Source organism: Grammomys surdaster, unplaced genomic scaffold (assembly GCF_004785775.1).
Source record: "Grammomys surdaster isolate TR1022 unplaced genomic scaffold, NIH_TR_1.0 126278, whole genome shotgun sequence".
NCBI lineage: Eukaryota > Metazoa > Chordata > Mammalia > Rodentia > Muridae > Grammomys > Grammomys surdaster.
In genome coordinates, this window is record NW_021621078.1 from 6,760,838 (window position 1) to 6,777,408 (window position 16,571).

The following is a 16,571-nucleotide window of genomic DNA, read 5'->3' on the forward strand; positions in this document are numbered from 1 at the left end:
CAAACCTTCTATTTTTAGCATCATTTCCAGTGATTTGTCCTCCTTATGTTTATATAGTGATGGTAGAACCATCTGGAAATGATAGAAATAAATGTTTGTTCGGGAGGAGGGGAAAAAGCCAAGAGTTACCCCTGTGCATTATTCCAGTGTTAATACCTTGCTGTCTATAAATCGCACAAGTCATCCACAAGATTGTATTCTTAAGTCTTGGACTGTACATTTGAAATATGAAGTTCATGGGCCTTGATTTGCTATTTCTTTCAACTACCCTTCTGGCAAATGCCTAAATGTTTAATGTAGCATTGAAGGAAAGTCTTTTTTCTTTTTCTTTAATATCTTTACATTTCAAATCCTCCTGCCTTAAGCATATCCACAGGGGTAAATGCTTCTAGTCAGTCAATATTTCCTGAGAAAGAGCAAGCGATTGTTGTATTTCTTTAAAAAACAAGAAAAAAAAAAAGCCTTGGAACCCTTAAATTAGTTTTTTCTCGCTCAGAGCTATGTCTAACCTCTTACGTGTGAGAAAGGCCTGGCAGTTGGGAAGTCACATGGTGGAGTGAAAAAAGAAAAGGCTGGATAGATCTGACTAGCTATTTGACAAGCTTTGTCTGGACCTCCTCAGATTAAGCTGTGAGGAATGCTTTCTATGATCTCAGAGCCTCCCACCAGGTCTCTGCCACAGCCTAGGTTGAGATTCTTGGTAGCACCTACTGCGTTTTAGTCTTTGACTAATCCATTCCATTCAGTAAATGCATTGTGTGGGTGGTCAGGTCACCTGATTTCAGAACAGGGGAGTACATTTTCTTTGACTGTCACAGATATGCAAAAGTCTGGTTTTCCTAGTTTGCTGCCCTACCATTCCTTATGACTGATACTAGCCTTCGGAAAGGGCACCTTTGGTCAACTCTACACAGCATGAATGAAGCCGGAAGCCACTCACTGATTTTCTTTTCTAGGTAACAGAATGCTTCATTTCCTAGTAGTAACCAACTTCATGTAACTGTCACACAACAGGCTGTTTATTTGGATGCCAGGAAGAACTTTTTGTTCCATCTGCCTTTGCCTTCTAAGTCCTGGGAGTAAAGTTGTGCACTGCTGTGCTCAGCTGTAGAAGGGATGTTGGATCTTGCTTGCTCCCTATCAGGCACTGGGCTGATGATAAGCCTGCTAATTTATTTCTAGGATCCTTTTCAGACAACTGATCATTGTGTTAGTTTCTGCTACTGTGATAAAATAACTTAGAAAAACAACTTAAAAAGTAATAGTTGCTGGACTAGTGATGCATGCCTTGAGTCTCAGTACTCAGGACATAGAGGCAAGTAGATCTCTGTGAGTTTGAGGCCAGCCTATCTACAGATCGTGTTACAAACCAGCCAAGGCTACTTACTTAGGCCCTGGTGGAGGTGGTGTTTTGTTTTTAAAAGCTTATTTTGGTTGATGGGTTCAGTCCACTGGCCATGTTGCTTCATCATGGAGCAAGGGACTCAGGCAGACACGAGGCCAAAAAAAAAATAAAGTGGGTCAAGATGCCTGTTGCCACCCCTGACAACCCCAGTTCAACCCTTGGGACTGTATGCTAGAAGGAGAGAATCGACTCTTACAAGTTACCCACCCCGTTCTTTCTCCTTTGAGTGCACCTAGCCATGCCCTATTTCCTTGTTCCATTATTTCCCAATAATCCAATCAAATTGTGAATCAGATGACCAAACCTTTAACACAGGAAACTTTGGGGGAATAGTTCACAAGAAACTGTAACCACTATGGAAGGTGTGGCTCATATCTTACCCAGAAAATGTCTGTGAATGTGGTCCGTCTTTGTCAGTAATGTCTCCAGGGGAATAGCTGCGCTTTCATTTCAGTCACTGGGAGACACTTTAACAGCCATTGCTGCAAACTATTCTAGGCAGAAGCTTATTCTTCTGGCCAATATTAATTATGTATCCACTTGCCACCACTTGTAAAGGTGGGTGCTGCTGCCAGCTAGAACTGTCAGCTGTCTATTGTGAAACAGCCAGGACTAGAAAGACACTGAACTCTTCTAGCACAGGCTTCCATCTCTCCATCCTCACCCTGATTCCCTCCCTCCCTTTGAACATTAGTTAGAAATCATTACACATGGGAGCCTGGTCTTTTGTCCCTAGTACCAAGGCCCATCATATACTGTGGTTCTCTTTCCAGCCACTGTAGTGTTAAAATCAGCAAGAACATAGAGATTGGCAATTGTAGTAGACTAGGGTGGGGGTAACAGGGGCAGAGCTTAGTGCAGCAGTCTTGTTGAGAGGTTGGTAGCCCTGAACATCTGCCCATGCATTCCTCTGGTTAGGGGTGGGCCTCACCCACAGGATTTATTCTGTGGCTCAGGAAAAAACTGGTGTTGTCTTTGTGCTTCCACAAAGAGGGTCAGAACAGAGAGGCAATAGCATCAGGATCTTTGCCCTGTGACCCGGTCCCACAGCAGACAGCCTGCTGGCTCACTCTGGGAAGTCGCAAGATGCTCTGAGGGACAATTTTATGAAAGCACATTCTTTTCTTTCACATTAGACTCTACACTCAGGGGAAGTTTCCAGATGTCTCTGAGGCAACTCCAAGTGGGGGTGGGGTAGGTTCCAGCATACCCATATCTTGAACACAAACCGAAAAGAATATAAACTCTTCTATAGGAATGGTTTGGAACATTTTAAGAGAATGGAAAAACCCTGGAAAGTATTTGGAATCAAGCATGATTATAACTGTGCCACAGGAAGAAACTGAGTGTTCTGGGTCATGCCTATCCTCTCGTTAAAAATAAAATCTCAGCCCCTTGCCAGGTTCTCCTAAGCAGCCAAAGAAATTGTGGTTTTAAGTTCACTATTGCTAGAAACTTTGTAAATCAATCCAGAAGTTTCAGGGTGGAGTCCAAGAAAGGAGGCGTGCTGTTTCATGGTGCTTTTAGCAAAGTAAGTCTTTACCTCAGGCTCAGGGCCGTCCAACAGCTGCCCAAGAGGCTTGCTCTTTAGCTCTGTTCCTGGCTGGGACAAGCCAGGTATGCCCAGCAGAGGCAGCTGTCGGGGACAAGGAAGAGATGAGCAGCTTTTGCTAATGCGCACTTCCTGTTTCATTCTGGCCATTTCCCCTTTCCCTTCATTTCTCTGCAGATTTCTTGAGCACCCATCAATCCTGCAGATACTATTAAGAACCAGCCTGACCTAGCCCTCCCCACCCTTCTACTTAGTTTTCCTTACAGTTGAGTTTTATTTTCCTGAAGTTAAATCTTCATCTAGTGCCTATTGCTTGTTCTGCCTGTCTTGTTTGTTTTGCTTGTGAGACATGGTCTTCTTATGTATCTCTCTCTGGCTTTGAACTTGTGGTCCTCTTCCTCTACTTTTTCAGTGCTGGGATTATGCCCTTCGCAGTCAATAATGCCCTTCACTCATAAAGAATAGTTCACTGATCATCTTACTCTTTTTTCTTTAGAAACACCTTAGAAACAATTCTTTTTGTTGTTTTAAGATATTATAAAAATTAACATATTAAGATATTATAAAAAGCAAATAGAAGAGCCGGGCAGTGGTGGCGCACGCCTTTAGTCCCAGCACTTGGGAGGCAGAGGTAGGCGGATTTCTGAGTTCGAGGCCAGCCTGGTCTACAGAGTGAGTTCCAGGACAGCCAGGACTACACAGAGAAACCCTGTCTCGAAAAACCAAAAAACAAAACAAAACAAAAAAAGTAAAACAGTCCATCCTGAAATGCCTGTCATAACCCTGCTTCTGTGTGACGTCTCCTTCCTAGCTGTACATACCTTTTCATTCTCAGGTAATTACCTGCACAGTTCCAGAGACATCCACAGTTCCTGACCCTGTGGGTCCATGCACACTTGTATATGAGGATTTGAAAATGGTGTCAGTCATTAATACAGTCCCTTTTCCTGCAGGGTGAAGGCTGCGCAGACAGAGTTAGGACAGCAAATCCTGGCTGATTTTGAAGAAGCATTTCCTTCACAGGGTAGCAAGGTACTGGTTTGTATTTTGCCTCTGATATTATCACTGTGTTCACATTCCCTGCAAAGAGTATGAGGTACATGAGTGATAACTCATGTTGTAGCTCTCCACAAGTATTGGCTGGCACAGGCCAAGTGTCTGCTGACTCAGATGAGCCTGTTTTAAGTGTCACAGTGCAATGCTGATTGTTTATCTGTGTCTTTCCAGCATCAGAAAGAGGACTCAGGCCAGGAATCTTGGTTGGTAGAATACTTACCTAAGCATGCTTGAGGCCTGAGTTTGATCATTAGCCCCAAATAAGTTGGGTATGGTGATTCATGCCTGTAATCCAAGCCCTAGAAGGTGGAGGTAAGAGAATCAGAAGTTGGAATTCATCCTTTCCTACATAGTGAGTTTGAGGCAACCTGGGCTACATGAGACTCTCTGGGAAAAATAAATGGGCATTTGTTTGGTTTAATTTAATGTATGTCAAGTCTTGTAGCTTGTCTGCCCTATAAACTCACTTTTTCTCCCTCATAGCTGTGTTTAAAAAAAAAAAAAAATGAACCAAACAAACTTCAAACCCTAATGTTTTTTAGGATTGTTACATAACACTGGTTTTGGTTTGGTGGAAAGACAACTGGGAGGCATGTTTGGGAGCTTATGTAACTCTCATGACACAGTCCAGAGACTCACTTTTAATGATGGGAATCCTTGTCTCTGGGATTTTCCAGCTCGCTGGTGGTGGAGCTGTCTCTGTTGTGTCTGCGAGGCCTACAGGCTTTCGCCTGGGAGCTGTTGGGTACATGTCTCACTCGGGCTCCCCTCCCCTGGCTGTCACTGTGCTGCTATTAGCTCTATCCTTCACACTGAAGCAGATGTCATCTTAATGCTTTGCATGTGTGTGTGTGGGGTGGGGGAGACAGAACCCGCAGAGGCTTGTTTTCTCTATTATTTGAGCTATTTCAAGAGAAAGCATTGTTGAAGGCAGAAGTGAAGCAGAGCACCCAGCCAGCAGCATTCCTCGCTGGGCTTTGTGGGTGGAGATGGGGATATACATTCACTTGGGAGCCAAGGAGCATTTCCTGAATCTGCTCTGGAATTCAATAACTGGAAATATCTTAATCGCTTTCCCTCTGTGCTACATTTGAGGAAATAGGTGGAGATGGCAGCCCTGGCATGGAGATTGCTTTCTATAGACCAGCTCCTGACCTTACCACTTCAGTGCTTTGCCAGGAGTCTGATGATTTGTAAAGCCTTTACTTGGAGAACTTCATCTCTCTAGTCACCCGATATAACTCAGGGAAGGAAAAGACTGGAAAGCCATATTCCTGTTGACCCTATAGGAAAATGGAGTTCTGAGAAGGAGGAGGAGGTTGCCTGGCTAGTAGCTACTTTTTCAACTTACTGGTTAGTTGTAAATAGTTGTCTTCCTAGGCAACTGCCTTCCTGTGTTCTCTGCCCCATCCGATTGCATGATGCTTCAGAAGGATATGGGCAAAGGTTGTCTTTACTGTTTGCCCATCATCTAACTACGGCCCTTCTACCCTCTCTCCCAGGTCCCAGTGGTGTATGATGTTAAAAGGTTTTATTGGCTTGATTTCCTTTCCTGGCTGTTTCTTAATGGGAAATTGTTAAGAGTTTTCTTTTTCCGTTTTAAAAGGCTATTGATTTTTCTACAAGTCCTTGCAATACTAATCTACAACAAGTTTTGCAAAGTGGAACCAAGAATTTTTTTTAAAGTATTGATTGGTGGGTGTCCCTACCACCCCAGCATCCTGGAGATTGAAGTAGAAGGATCATGAGTTAGCTTGGATCACACAGCGAATTCTAGACCAGTATGGGCTGCACAGGAGATACCCTATGTTAAGAAAAAAATTGAGCCTGGCATGGTGGCACACACCTTTAATCCCAGCACTTGGGAGGTAGAGGCAGGTGGATCTCTGGGTTTGAGGCCAGCCAGGGCTACACAGACAAACCTTGTCTCAAAAAAAAAATTTTTTTTAAAAAGAAAGTGCCCAAGTGTAGTGGTTTGAATAAGAGTGACTCCCATAGGCTCATGTGTTTGGATACTAGTCCCCAGTTGGTAGAAATGTTTTGAAGTATTAGGAGGTATGCCAGTTTTGTGGTTTTAGGAGGGTTTTGTGGTTTTAAAAGCTAGCATCATTTCTGGTTCTCCCTCTCTCTGCCTCCTACTCTTGGATAAGGATGTAAAGTCTCAACCATTGCTCCAGTGCCTGGCCTGCCCATCTGCTGCATGCCTGCCCACCTGCTGGACCCACGGGCCCCAATAAACTCTTTCTTTTAGGTGTTGCCTTGGTAATGATGTCTCTTCACAGCAATAGAAACATAACTAAGACAACCAAGGTAATCTAGTAAATGTTTTATAAATGAGAGAATTCGAACCCCTGAGCCTATAGGTGTTGGTCTCTATGACTTGTTCGTGAGCTCACACATTTTCATCCTGAAGCCAGAGTTTAACATTCAGTTTGTCCAGGAACAGCAGAATAGCCATTTAGAATGGAGCAGGTAATTTTAACAGTTGGGTTCAGGCACCTTGTGTGACACCTGAACATTAGTTGAGACTACCGAGTTAACAAAAACAAAGAGAAGAGCTTCAGAAGAACTTATACTCATCCTGATTCAAGTTCATTGCTTTTTGGGTGAAGTTGAGTAACACCTCCCAAGCCATCAGGCTATCTTGCTAAACCTAGAGGTTCCAGAACTCTTAGTACTGTAGGGGCCATGGTCAGCAATACATTCAGGATATACGAGCCGGTCAGTGAGATCCAGTTGCTTTGGTAGTAAACGAGGCCTTCTTAGCTGGTGTATCCTTACAGCCCCTCCCCACATCAACTCTTCAGGTCATGGAGCCATTGCCAGTTATTTCACCTTTGGCTAGCTGTGTGACTGCCCATCAGTAAAACAAATTTGGCAGTTTAGAACGTGGGTATGTTTTTTAAAGCCATCACTCTTTTTGTCACAAATATGCCTCATTAAGAACAGGAATGACACTGGGCAGTGGTGGTGCATGCCTTTAATCCCAGCACTTGGGAGGCAGAAGCAGGTGGATTTCTGAGTTTGAAGTACTGAGTGAGTTCCAGGATAGCCAGAGATATACAAAGAAACCCTGTCTCCAAAACAAAACAAAAAAAAAAACAAGCAAGCAAACAAACAAAAACAAGAACAGGAATGACAGTTGGGTATGGCAGGGCATGCCTGTGATCCCAGGACTTGGGAGGCTGAAGGAAGAGGACCCTGAGTTTGAGGCCAGTCTGGGCTACATAGCAAGATCTTGTCTCAAGGCAGGCAGGCAGGCAGGCAGGCAACAGCACAAGCAAACAATACAACAGGGTCCTAGGAAGGTCAGAAGCAGGAAGAAGTGGCACATGTGAGTGACACTGCCTTTTGGACCCTTCACTAGAATCTGTTGTCATTCTGGCTTTTTAGGTCACATTCAGTTTTGATACTCAGAAAGTAAAATTTCTTGTGATCTCCTCTGGCTCTGTTTTCTTGAATGTCTTGTGGATTCACAGGCTAGCTTTTAGGTTGGCTACTGCAAGACTAGCTTAATGTTCTTTTCTCAGGGCTAGGAAACTAAAGTATCTGTCTCCTGAAGCGAGACTGGGCATCCAGGGAGAGCACTAATAACTGCTGCATCCAGGAGATTCGCAGGCACGTCTGCCACTTGAACTTGTGTGCTGTTTGTTTTACCAGAGGCCAGGAGGACCCAGCAATGTCCTGAGAGATGCGTGCCTGGTGGCTAATATTTTGGACCCCAGAATCAAACAAGAAATCATCAAAAAGTTTATTAAACAGCATCTATCAGAATATCTAGTACTTTTTCAAGAAAACCAAGATGTAAGTATTGACCAGATGAGGTCAAATGAAACTATTTAATTTTGTTGAAAAAGAAACTAATGTTGCCTTCCTCCTGAGGTACCCTTTACTCATACAGCTATCTATTTGTTAACAACTATTTGTTGTGCACTGCACCCCAGATCCCCAGGCTGAGTTTACAGGCTAGTGGTTCTTCACCATGTTGAGTCACTGACCATTTGGAGAAATTAATGAAAGCCATAGATCTTCTCTCCCAGAAGAGTGTACCCTGTACACAACACTTTGCATACAGTTTTAGGGAATACATAGACCCTTGGTGTCCAATCATGTCCCCAGGTGAAAACCCCCAGTTCAAGGAAATAATGTGGTATAGACTCTTTCCAGTTTCAGAAATGGAGGCTGGCTGTCTTTTTCTTTTGGATCCTGGCTTCTGCTTAATACTACCACTTCTGAGCACTGAGTGGTTTTGTTCCTTCCTTCCTGAGGTTGCCTGGCTGGACAAAATTGACAGACGTTATGCCTGGGTGAAACGTCAGCTTGTGGACTATGAAGAGAAGTATGGCCGGATGTTTCCTCGGGAGTGGTGCATGACGGAGAGGATCTCAGTAGAATTTTGCCACGTGACGAGGTAAATTTCAGCTCTCCCTTACTTCCAAGCCTGACTTAGTATCCATGTGTCCTGCAAATTGAACACCGTTTCCATCTCTACAAAATGATTGGCACCACCCTCACACCAACTACACCCTCCTCTTCTCTTCTCCTCTTGTCTCCAAGACTCTAGACAAGGCCCATTGTCTAGGCCTTGCCTCAAACAAGCCTGCCCTCCCTTACCAGCCTGGGCCTCGGCAGTCAGATGTGTCTAGAGTGACTGAGCTTGCCATACTCCTCTGCTTCTGGATTGTGTGCATCTGTATCTAGTGTGTCTGTCCGCCGTCATTTGCCTCCTGAGTTGCTAGATGCATAGCTCCATAAGGACAGTGTCGTCTCTCTGAGGATGTGCCAGACACTGAGGAAAGACTTTGCTGAATGTATTTCCATAATACAGCATTTCTACTCTGTGATTTCTTATATATCGGCATCTGAACATCTTAGGCATTTTAAAGACCTCCCATTCATCCTCTCTGTTGTGTTTGTGAATATAGTCTAGGCCACAAAGTTCCTTATGGAAAAATTACACCCCAGCAAAGTTAACTCAGGTATATCCAGGACAGATAAAGCCAGAGTCAAGCTGTATTGTTATTTTTTCATAACTCTACCAAACAGCATGGTAAATGTTTTTCATTGCTATTTGTTCCATTCTAACAGCATGTAATTATATTTGTCTTTAGGTTAATATAGGAGAGAAAATACCTGCATCTAAAAATGACTCTGCTGCCTTAGAATCATTTATGGCAGTTCTCTCTGCCTCTGTCCTCCCTTTCCCCTCTCCCTCCCCCTCCTGTGTCTCTCCCTTTCTTTCTCTCCCCACTCTGTATCCCTTCCCTTCCCCACCTGTGAAGCTGGGGATTGAACCCAAAGCTTTGTGCATACTAGGCAAGTTCTCTACCACTTGACTATACCCCATCCCAATTCTTCCTTACAAATGGATAGAAAGTACCTTCAAACTATATGTACTGTGAGACAAAAGGATTTTATTTTTTAAAAATGGGCTTTTAATGTTTATATCAGTTTTAAGTTCACATCATAATTAGATGGTCATTACAGAGATTTCCCATGCACCCTCACAGCCTCCTTATTTTCAACACTGCTCCTCCTCTCTCCACTGGCAGGCTTATTGTCCTTGAACCTACCTTAACACGTTCACCAAACTCCATGATCACTTTGGGTGGTGTACTTTGCTGTCATAGATATAGATCAGAGATGCAGTATTTTTATAAAGATTTATTTATATTTATGTATATGGATGTTTTATCTGCATGTATATCTGTGGCCCACATGTATGCCTGGTACCCACACGGGCCAAAAGAGGGCATAGTATCCCTTGGAATTGGAATTACCGATGGCTGTGGGCTGCCACATGGGTGCTGGGAGTTGAACCCTGGTCCCCTAAAAGAGCAGCCAATGCTCTTAACTGCTGGGCTGTCTCTTCAGCCTATAGATACAGTGTTTAATAAATAGTCAAGTATTGCTTCATGGCTAGTTGTGGTTGCCAGCTTCCAAATCTTGTTGGCAAAAAAAGAGTGAACTTCTTGAGAAATAGCTTACTAATTTCTCTCAGCTTCAGTTGAGCACACTTGCCAGGCAAGCCTGTGCAAAACAAGGTGTGAGCTAACTGAGGCATTTAGTAAAGACAGCAAGTCTCACAGGCATTGCTGCCTGCTATTGTCCCAGCTAGGGCAGTGCTGCTACTAAGCTTCATTGTGGGAATTTTGGTGAACATCCTACAGACACATTCACTCTGTCGTTTGTGTGGGAGATGATGATGGCTTAGTACTTACTCAGTACTCACCTGTTACTGTTACCAAATAACCTGCATTCTGCAACAGAGCACCTAGGTACAATAGACATAGGCAGAAGCAGCCAAGCATATAATATTGTCTTTCACTGGCCCTCCTATGGCATTTCTAGGGTCTTTGATCTGGATGAAGAGCTGTATATTGAGTTCTCTAGAAGACGAAGAGCTCTGTAATTCAGTGATTCATGACTTGTGAGGTTATATGAGATATATAAATTATATAGGAATAAGTTATACCCTGTGTTATTAGCAAGTGACTGAAAATTTGAAGTTACAGGTGAGGTATTATGCTGCATGCCTTTAACCCTAGCATTCAGGAGTCTAAGGCAAGCAGATCTCTTGAGTTTGAGGCCCTGCTCTATATATCAAGTTCCAGGGCATCTAGGGGTACATACAGTGAGACCCTGTCTCAAAACAACAACAACAACAACAAAGAACCACATAGAGATATAAACATAGTAGTAACCACATTATCAGATTAGCATCTTTAATGTGTTACTATGATGTGTGTAGTCTCGCTGTATGTGTAGATTCACTTTCCGTGGATGGTAGAACAATTCATGAATTTGGAAACAGTTTTTATTACAGTATACTGTTATAATTGTTGTTTTGTTCTGTAAGTTACTGATGCTTTCTTTCTGTGCCTAATTTATAAATCAAACTTCTCCATAGATATATGTGTGGAGAAAGCATAGCATGTATAGGGCTTGGTACCACCTTGGATTCAAGTATCTGAGGAAAGCTCTTAGATGTGACCCCTGTGGGAAGGAAGATGATTATATTTCTATTCCCTAGGCTTTAGATTGAGTTGGTAATAGACCTCAGAGTTTGAAGTGATTCTATACATTTTTCCTGAATGAATGAAAACTATTTCCTTTGACATATATTTAATACATAAATACATATATATTTATTTTTATTTTATGTATATTCTTCATGTATTATGTTCCCCCATGTGGATGCCTGGTACCTGTAGAAGCTAGAAGAAGCTCTCCTGGAACTTGAGTTATGAGCCACCATATAGGTGTTGGCAACTGATCCCGGTCTTCTACAAGAACAGCAAATGCTTTTAATCATTGAGCCACCTCTCCAGCCCACTTTGCCGTATCTTGAATGAAAGATGTTTGACAGCGTCTCTTTCTTTACTTTGAAGGACAGAACTTTCCAAAATCATGCGAGCCAGAGCTAAGGAAATTGAAGTGAAATTGCTTCTTTTTGCAATTCAGAGAACAACAAACTTTGAGGGGTTTCTTGCAAAACGCTTCTCCGGTTGCACCCTGACAGATGGAACCCTGGTAAGACCTTCCTGATGAAGCTGGGTCTGGGTACTAGAGGCTAGGGTGGCCAGGCTTCCTTCATGGTTTCTCTGTAAAACCATCTCATCCTTTGGCTCCTGGTCTCAAGTGATCCTTCCCTCTCAGCTCCAGAGGAGCTAGGACCCCAGGCACCTGCCATTGTGTCCAGTTTAATTTTCTCTTTTGACAAGGAAAATGAGCCAAATTAGTAAATTCAAAGCTCGTAACAAAACTTGATGTGGAATCTAAGCTTGGCATGTTTGTTTTTTTGTTTGTTTGTTTTTTAAATTTCTGCCATATGTTCCACACTCAGTTACTTTGATTCATCCCTGTAGAACCCCCCTACTGTGTTCTTTTGACTTCCAGAAGTCACAGAGATAATAGTAAAAGCAGAATTGTGGCTACTCCAATGGAGGAATAAAGATGGAGTTAGGACTGGAACGTGGGCTTCCTGTGTATCTCTCACCCCTGCAATGCTCTGTAGCTCTGAGCTTTCCAGTCCTAAGTTCCTGGCACTTGGGTAGGATCCTCTCCTGCCCCCATAAGGCCTACCTTAGCATAGGGGGCAGATCGTTCAGCACTGGGTTGAAGAGAGGTGGTATAGTAAACAAAGTCAGCAAAACCACTGAATAGCACCACTCCATGGGTAGAAAAAAATTACTGGGAGACAGACTTCAGGCTGTTTCTCCAGAGCATAGAACAGCAGCCTAGCTGGGTGTTGGGATCTGACTCTGAGCAGAAAGCGGCTATCATCTTTGCAGCCATCTCGACCCATATACCCTGACAAGAGACTTGTTTTCAACAGCCTACAACAGCTGAGCACACTCTGATAATTATCTTGCTTTTCTTGCATATTTTGTTTTGTGTTTATTGCCCCCAGCTGCAGGGTGCATGTGGTAAAGTATCTTCAGCTGCGTTCCCCTGCTTGTGCTTATATATACCCATGATTTCCTTTCAATAAAGGAGAGACTTAAGGTGAGACTTGAGAGGCTAGATCAGACTCTGTCTCGTTTCTTCGCGTCTCTTGTCCCTCTGTCCCCACTCTCTCTCTTGCTAGACCCTGACCCACAGATTTAAGCAGCAGCTCGGGCAGATATAGGGTGACCCCCGAACGTGGGGCGGCTTGGGCTGCTACAGCTGGGAGCTTAGGCCTAGGCTCCCTGGAGGCTTAAGGGCAGATCCCTCCCTATTGGGAGATTTTTCCCCCTGTCTTAGGTAGCACAGGGTCCCTGGACGAACCCTACCAGGAGGGCACTGAACCTGTCAACAATCAGGCCAGTTTATGGGTAGCAGGTGTCCTTTTACATGTGGATGGATGACTGTTTATGGAAATAGAAGGAAATTGTAGTTGTCTGATGAACAAAGTCATTGAGTCTTAGGGCTCCTAAAAAAACACTGGGGCCCAGGTTTCTGTTTCCTCATGGCCATCTCCCTGGCTAAGTTCAGACAGTCACTGTAGGGTGTTGGCAGTTGTACCACCATTTTAGGAGTCCACTTTGCGATGTAAAAATGATGACAGTTCTGTTTTAAAGCAATATATCCAGCCCCTGTCTGCTCAGACTCACTCCTGATCTTACTAAAAGACAACTGGAATCACAAAATACAACTGGCACACTTAACATATGATATATAGAAGCTGGGTGTGATGTCATAGGCCTGTAATCCTAATACTTGAGGAATAGAGGCAAGAAGATCCGAAGTTCAAGGTCATTCTCAACTAAAATTAAGTTTGAAGCTACCATGGACTACATGAGCTCTGACTCAAAAAGCAAAGAAAGAAGTAATAACACAAAAACTTCACAATAAAGAAGTAAATAAAATATATAGACAGTCCTCTGCATTCTTTTTTTTTTTTTTTTGGTATTTCAAGACAAGGTTTCTCTGTGTAGCCCTGGCTGTCTTGGAACTCACTCTGTAGACCAGGCTGGCCTCAAACTCAGAAATCCACCTGCCTCTGCCTCCCAAGTGCTGGGATTAAAGGCGTGCGCCACCACCGCCCGGCTAGTCCTCTGCATTCTAACTCACTTTTAAAATTGATTTTATTTTAGTAATAGAGGAAAAAACAGGTCACAAATGAATGAAAGTATCCTTGTTGTAGTTACTTTTCTAGTTTGTGATGAAACATCGTTACCCAGGCAACTCTTAGAAGGAAGGTTTATTTGAACCTATGAGAAGGATGAGTTCATTTCTGTCCTAGTGGGGAAGCAGGGCAGCATGCAGGGATGTGTCTTAATCAGGGTTTTATGGCTGCGATGAAACACCATGACCAAAAAGCAAGTTGGGGAGGAAAGGCTTATTTGGCTTACATTTCCAGATCACAATCATTGGAGGAAGTCAGGACAGGAACTCAAGCAGGGCTGGAACCTGGAGGCAGGAACTGATGCAGAGGCCATGGAGGGGTGCTGCTTACTAGATTGTCTTCCCTGGCTTGCTCAGTTTGCATTCTTATAGAACCCAGGACTACCAGCCCAGTGATGGCCCCACCCACAATGGACTGGGTCCACTCCCATTGATCACAAATTGAGAAAATGCCTTACAGATGGATCTTATGGAGGCCTTTCTTCAACTGAGGCTCCTTTCTCTGTGATGATGCTAGCTTGTGTCAGGTTGTAACATAAAACTAGCCAGTACTGCATGGCAGCTAGAATAGTAGCAGACAGCTCACATCTTGAAGCAGAAGCAGAGAGCAAACTGAGAATAACACATGGCTTTTGAAGCCTCAAAAGCCTGCACTTGTTCTAGCAAGGCCACACTTCTAATCCTACTCAAACAGTACCACCAACAGAGGAACAAGTATTCAAATGCCCAAGATTCTAGGGAACATCTCAATCAAATCACCATGGTCCTTAAAGAAACTGCAAGTCACTAAAGGGACTAGTTAGCAGAAAAACCACTGAAAAAAGTGTGTGTGTGTCAGGGCTAGGACTAGCTCAGTGATAGAGGTTTGCCTTGCATGCACAAGGCCCTCCCTAGGTTTTATCCCTAGTACTGCAGACAAACAAACAAAAATAAAACAAAACAAAAACAAAAAACCCACACACAGGCAATGTCTCTCTGAGAAGCCAGTCCCCAACAGCGTCTGTGAGACCCTCGTGTCAGCCCTACCTGAGCCCTGCTTCTCAGCAGAGGCGTAGGCAGCCTGCTTTCAGCCTAACAGGGCAGAGAATTTTCAGCTCTGAGCACCAGGCCCACCCTGGATGTAGTCCCTGAGCTCTCATGGTGTCTGGCTGCCCAGGCTGGGCAGAGCACAAGTGAACAAGACACAAACCCCAACAGCAGATTCTGGAATATCATTCAGCCAAATGCCTGTTTTGAGCCATACCCTCACCTCTATCTTCAGGATCCCGTTCCTCATGAATTCTGTTTGCTGTTAGGTCACTGTAAGAACACAGAACAGATGGCCCTCTTGTAGCTGATGACCAGGAATGCCTGCAAACCCAGGTCTGACCGGGACAAACTGATATTCTCACTAATCCAAGAAATCCCCCGGTGGTCAAAAGTGCTAGGGTTGGGACTCAGGAGAACAGGACAGGAAAAGGCAGTAGAGAGTGGATATGGCCAAAATACATGTGGATACTTGAACAAGAATGTCATTTTGCAACTTCTGCATTACTTTGTAGAAGGAATATGCTGTAGCTAGAAAGTAAAGTACTAGAATAACGGGGCAAAGAGGGTCTTTGTAGACAGCCCAAGGCTGCTAAGCTGGTCAGCCAAGCAGACCATGAGATGCCAGCCTGGCCTCTGCTCCTGTGTGTGAAGACAGTTCCCTTTTTGGTTTGGTTTTGTTGTGGAGAACATGTGCAGCACTCACTATCTGGGTGGCACTTGACTGATCATCAGCCACTTCTGTCTGGAGGGGTGAAGCTGCCATGCTTATTTCTCAGGGTCACACAGCACTTCTTTTTTTTTTTTTTTTTTAAGATTTATTTATTTATTATATATGAATACACTGTAGCTGTCTTCAGACACACCAGAAGAGGGCATCAGATCTCATTACAGATGGTTGTGAGCCACCGTGTGGTTGCTGGGATTTGAACTCAGGACCTCTGGAAGTGCAATCAGTGCTCTTAACCACTGAGCCATCTCTCCAGCCCCCACACTGCACTTCTTTACCTTGATTTCTCTAGCCTGGGCTGGTTCCTGGTCTGGAACCTTGTCATCTGGTAGCTGCTGTACTCCATAGCTAGGAACCCTCTTCCCCAGACCTTGTCTTCTTGGTTATGTGACGTTGACATTTTCTGGCAGAATGAGTTTGTCATTCTCCCTTATAATCATTCAGGAATTACTTTTCCTTTTAGGCTCCTAAGGGAGTTTCAGATCATAAATCCTTAACCAGGGACACACACACACACACACACACACACACACACACACACACACACACCACTACAGAACATTGTAATCTCTTTATGTACTTTTCTCAGTTGTCATCTGTCTTTCTGTGCACTTCTCCAGGTCAGTCAACATATAACAGAGTTCAGCCTCTTCCTCTGGACCATTGTATCAAGCCTCAACAGCCAATCTGCATTTTAAGTCCTGACAGTGAGGTCCCATAGACAGTGAGGGTTTTCTCTTCAATGTGAGTTTTAGAGCACTACTAGACTGCCATGGCTTTCCCTAGCTTTGGTGTGCTATGAAGGTCCGTATTGTAGGCGGCATTTGCACTGAACCTAGTCCCAGCCATCACCTCTATCTGGACTAACAGGTCATCCATTCTGCTTATGTTCTGTAATTCTTGATGGGAGGGACTCTGGTAAACCACTCATGGCTCCTGACCATACAGTAGATGGCCCTAGGAAGAGAAGCCTTAGCTCCCAGGCTAGCTATCAGCCACCTAACCTGATGATCTGCTGTCCCCTGGTCCTTTGCTGCTTGCCTCCAGAGAAGACTTTCTGAAAATCCTTTTTTGAATACCATTTTGTTTTAGGGTCGCAGAATAAAATGGATCCAGGTGTAGCTTGATACTATTTAATACATGTTACATTTTATAGAAAGCTAGTAGACTCATTGGAAACAATCAGGGAG

At 43.8% G+C, this 16,571-nt stretch overlaps 1 protein-coding gene across 1 annotated transcript in view; it reads left to right on the forward strand.

Moving 5' to 3' along the window:
• The window catches only part of Vps53 (VPS53 subunit of GARP complex), a 134,363-nt gene that overhangs the window by 52,106 nt on the left and 65,686 nt on the right, over positions 1 to 16,571 (forward strand). Inside the window, exons 8-11 of the mRNA XM_028759203.1 lie at positions 3,911 to 3,989; positions 7,674 to 7,817; positions 8,282 to 8,424; positions 11,405 to 11,546. Coding sequence (XP_028615036.1) covers positions 3,911 to 3,989; positions 7,674 to 7,817; positions 8,282 to 8,424; positions 11,405 to 11,546 — 508 coding nt within the window. The remainder of the gene's footprint in view (positions 1 to 3,910; positions 3,990 to 7,673; positions 7,818 to 8,281; positions 8,425 to 11,404; positions 11,547 to 16,571) is intronic.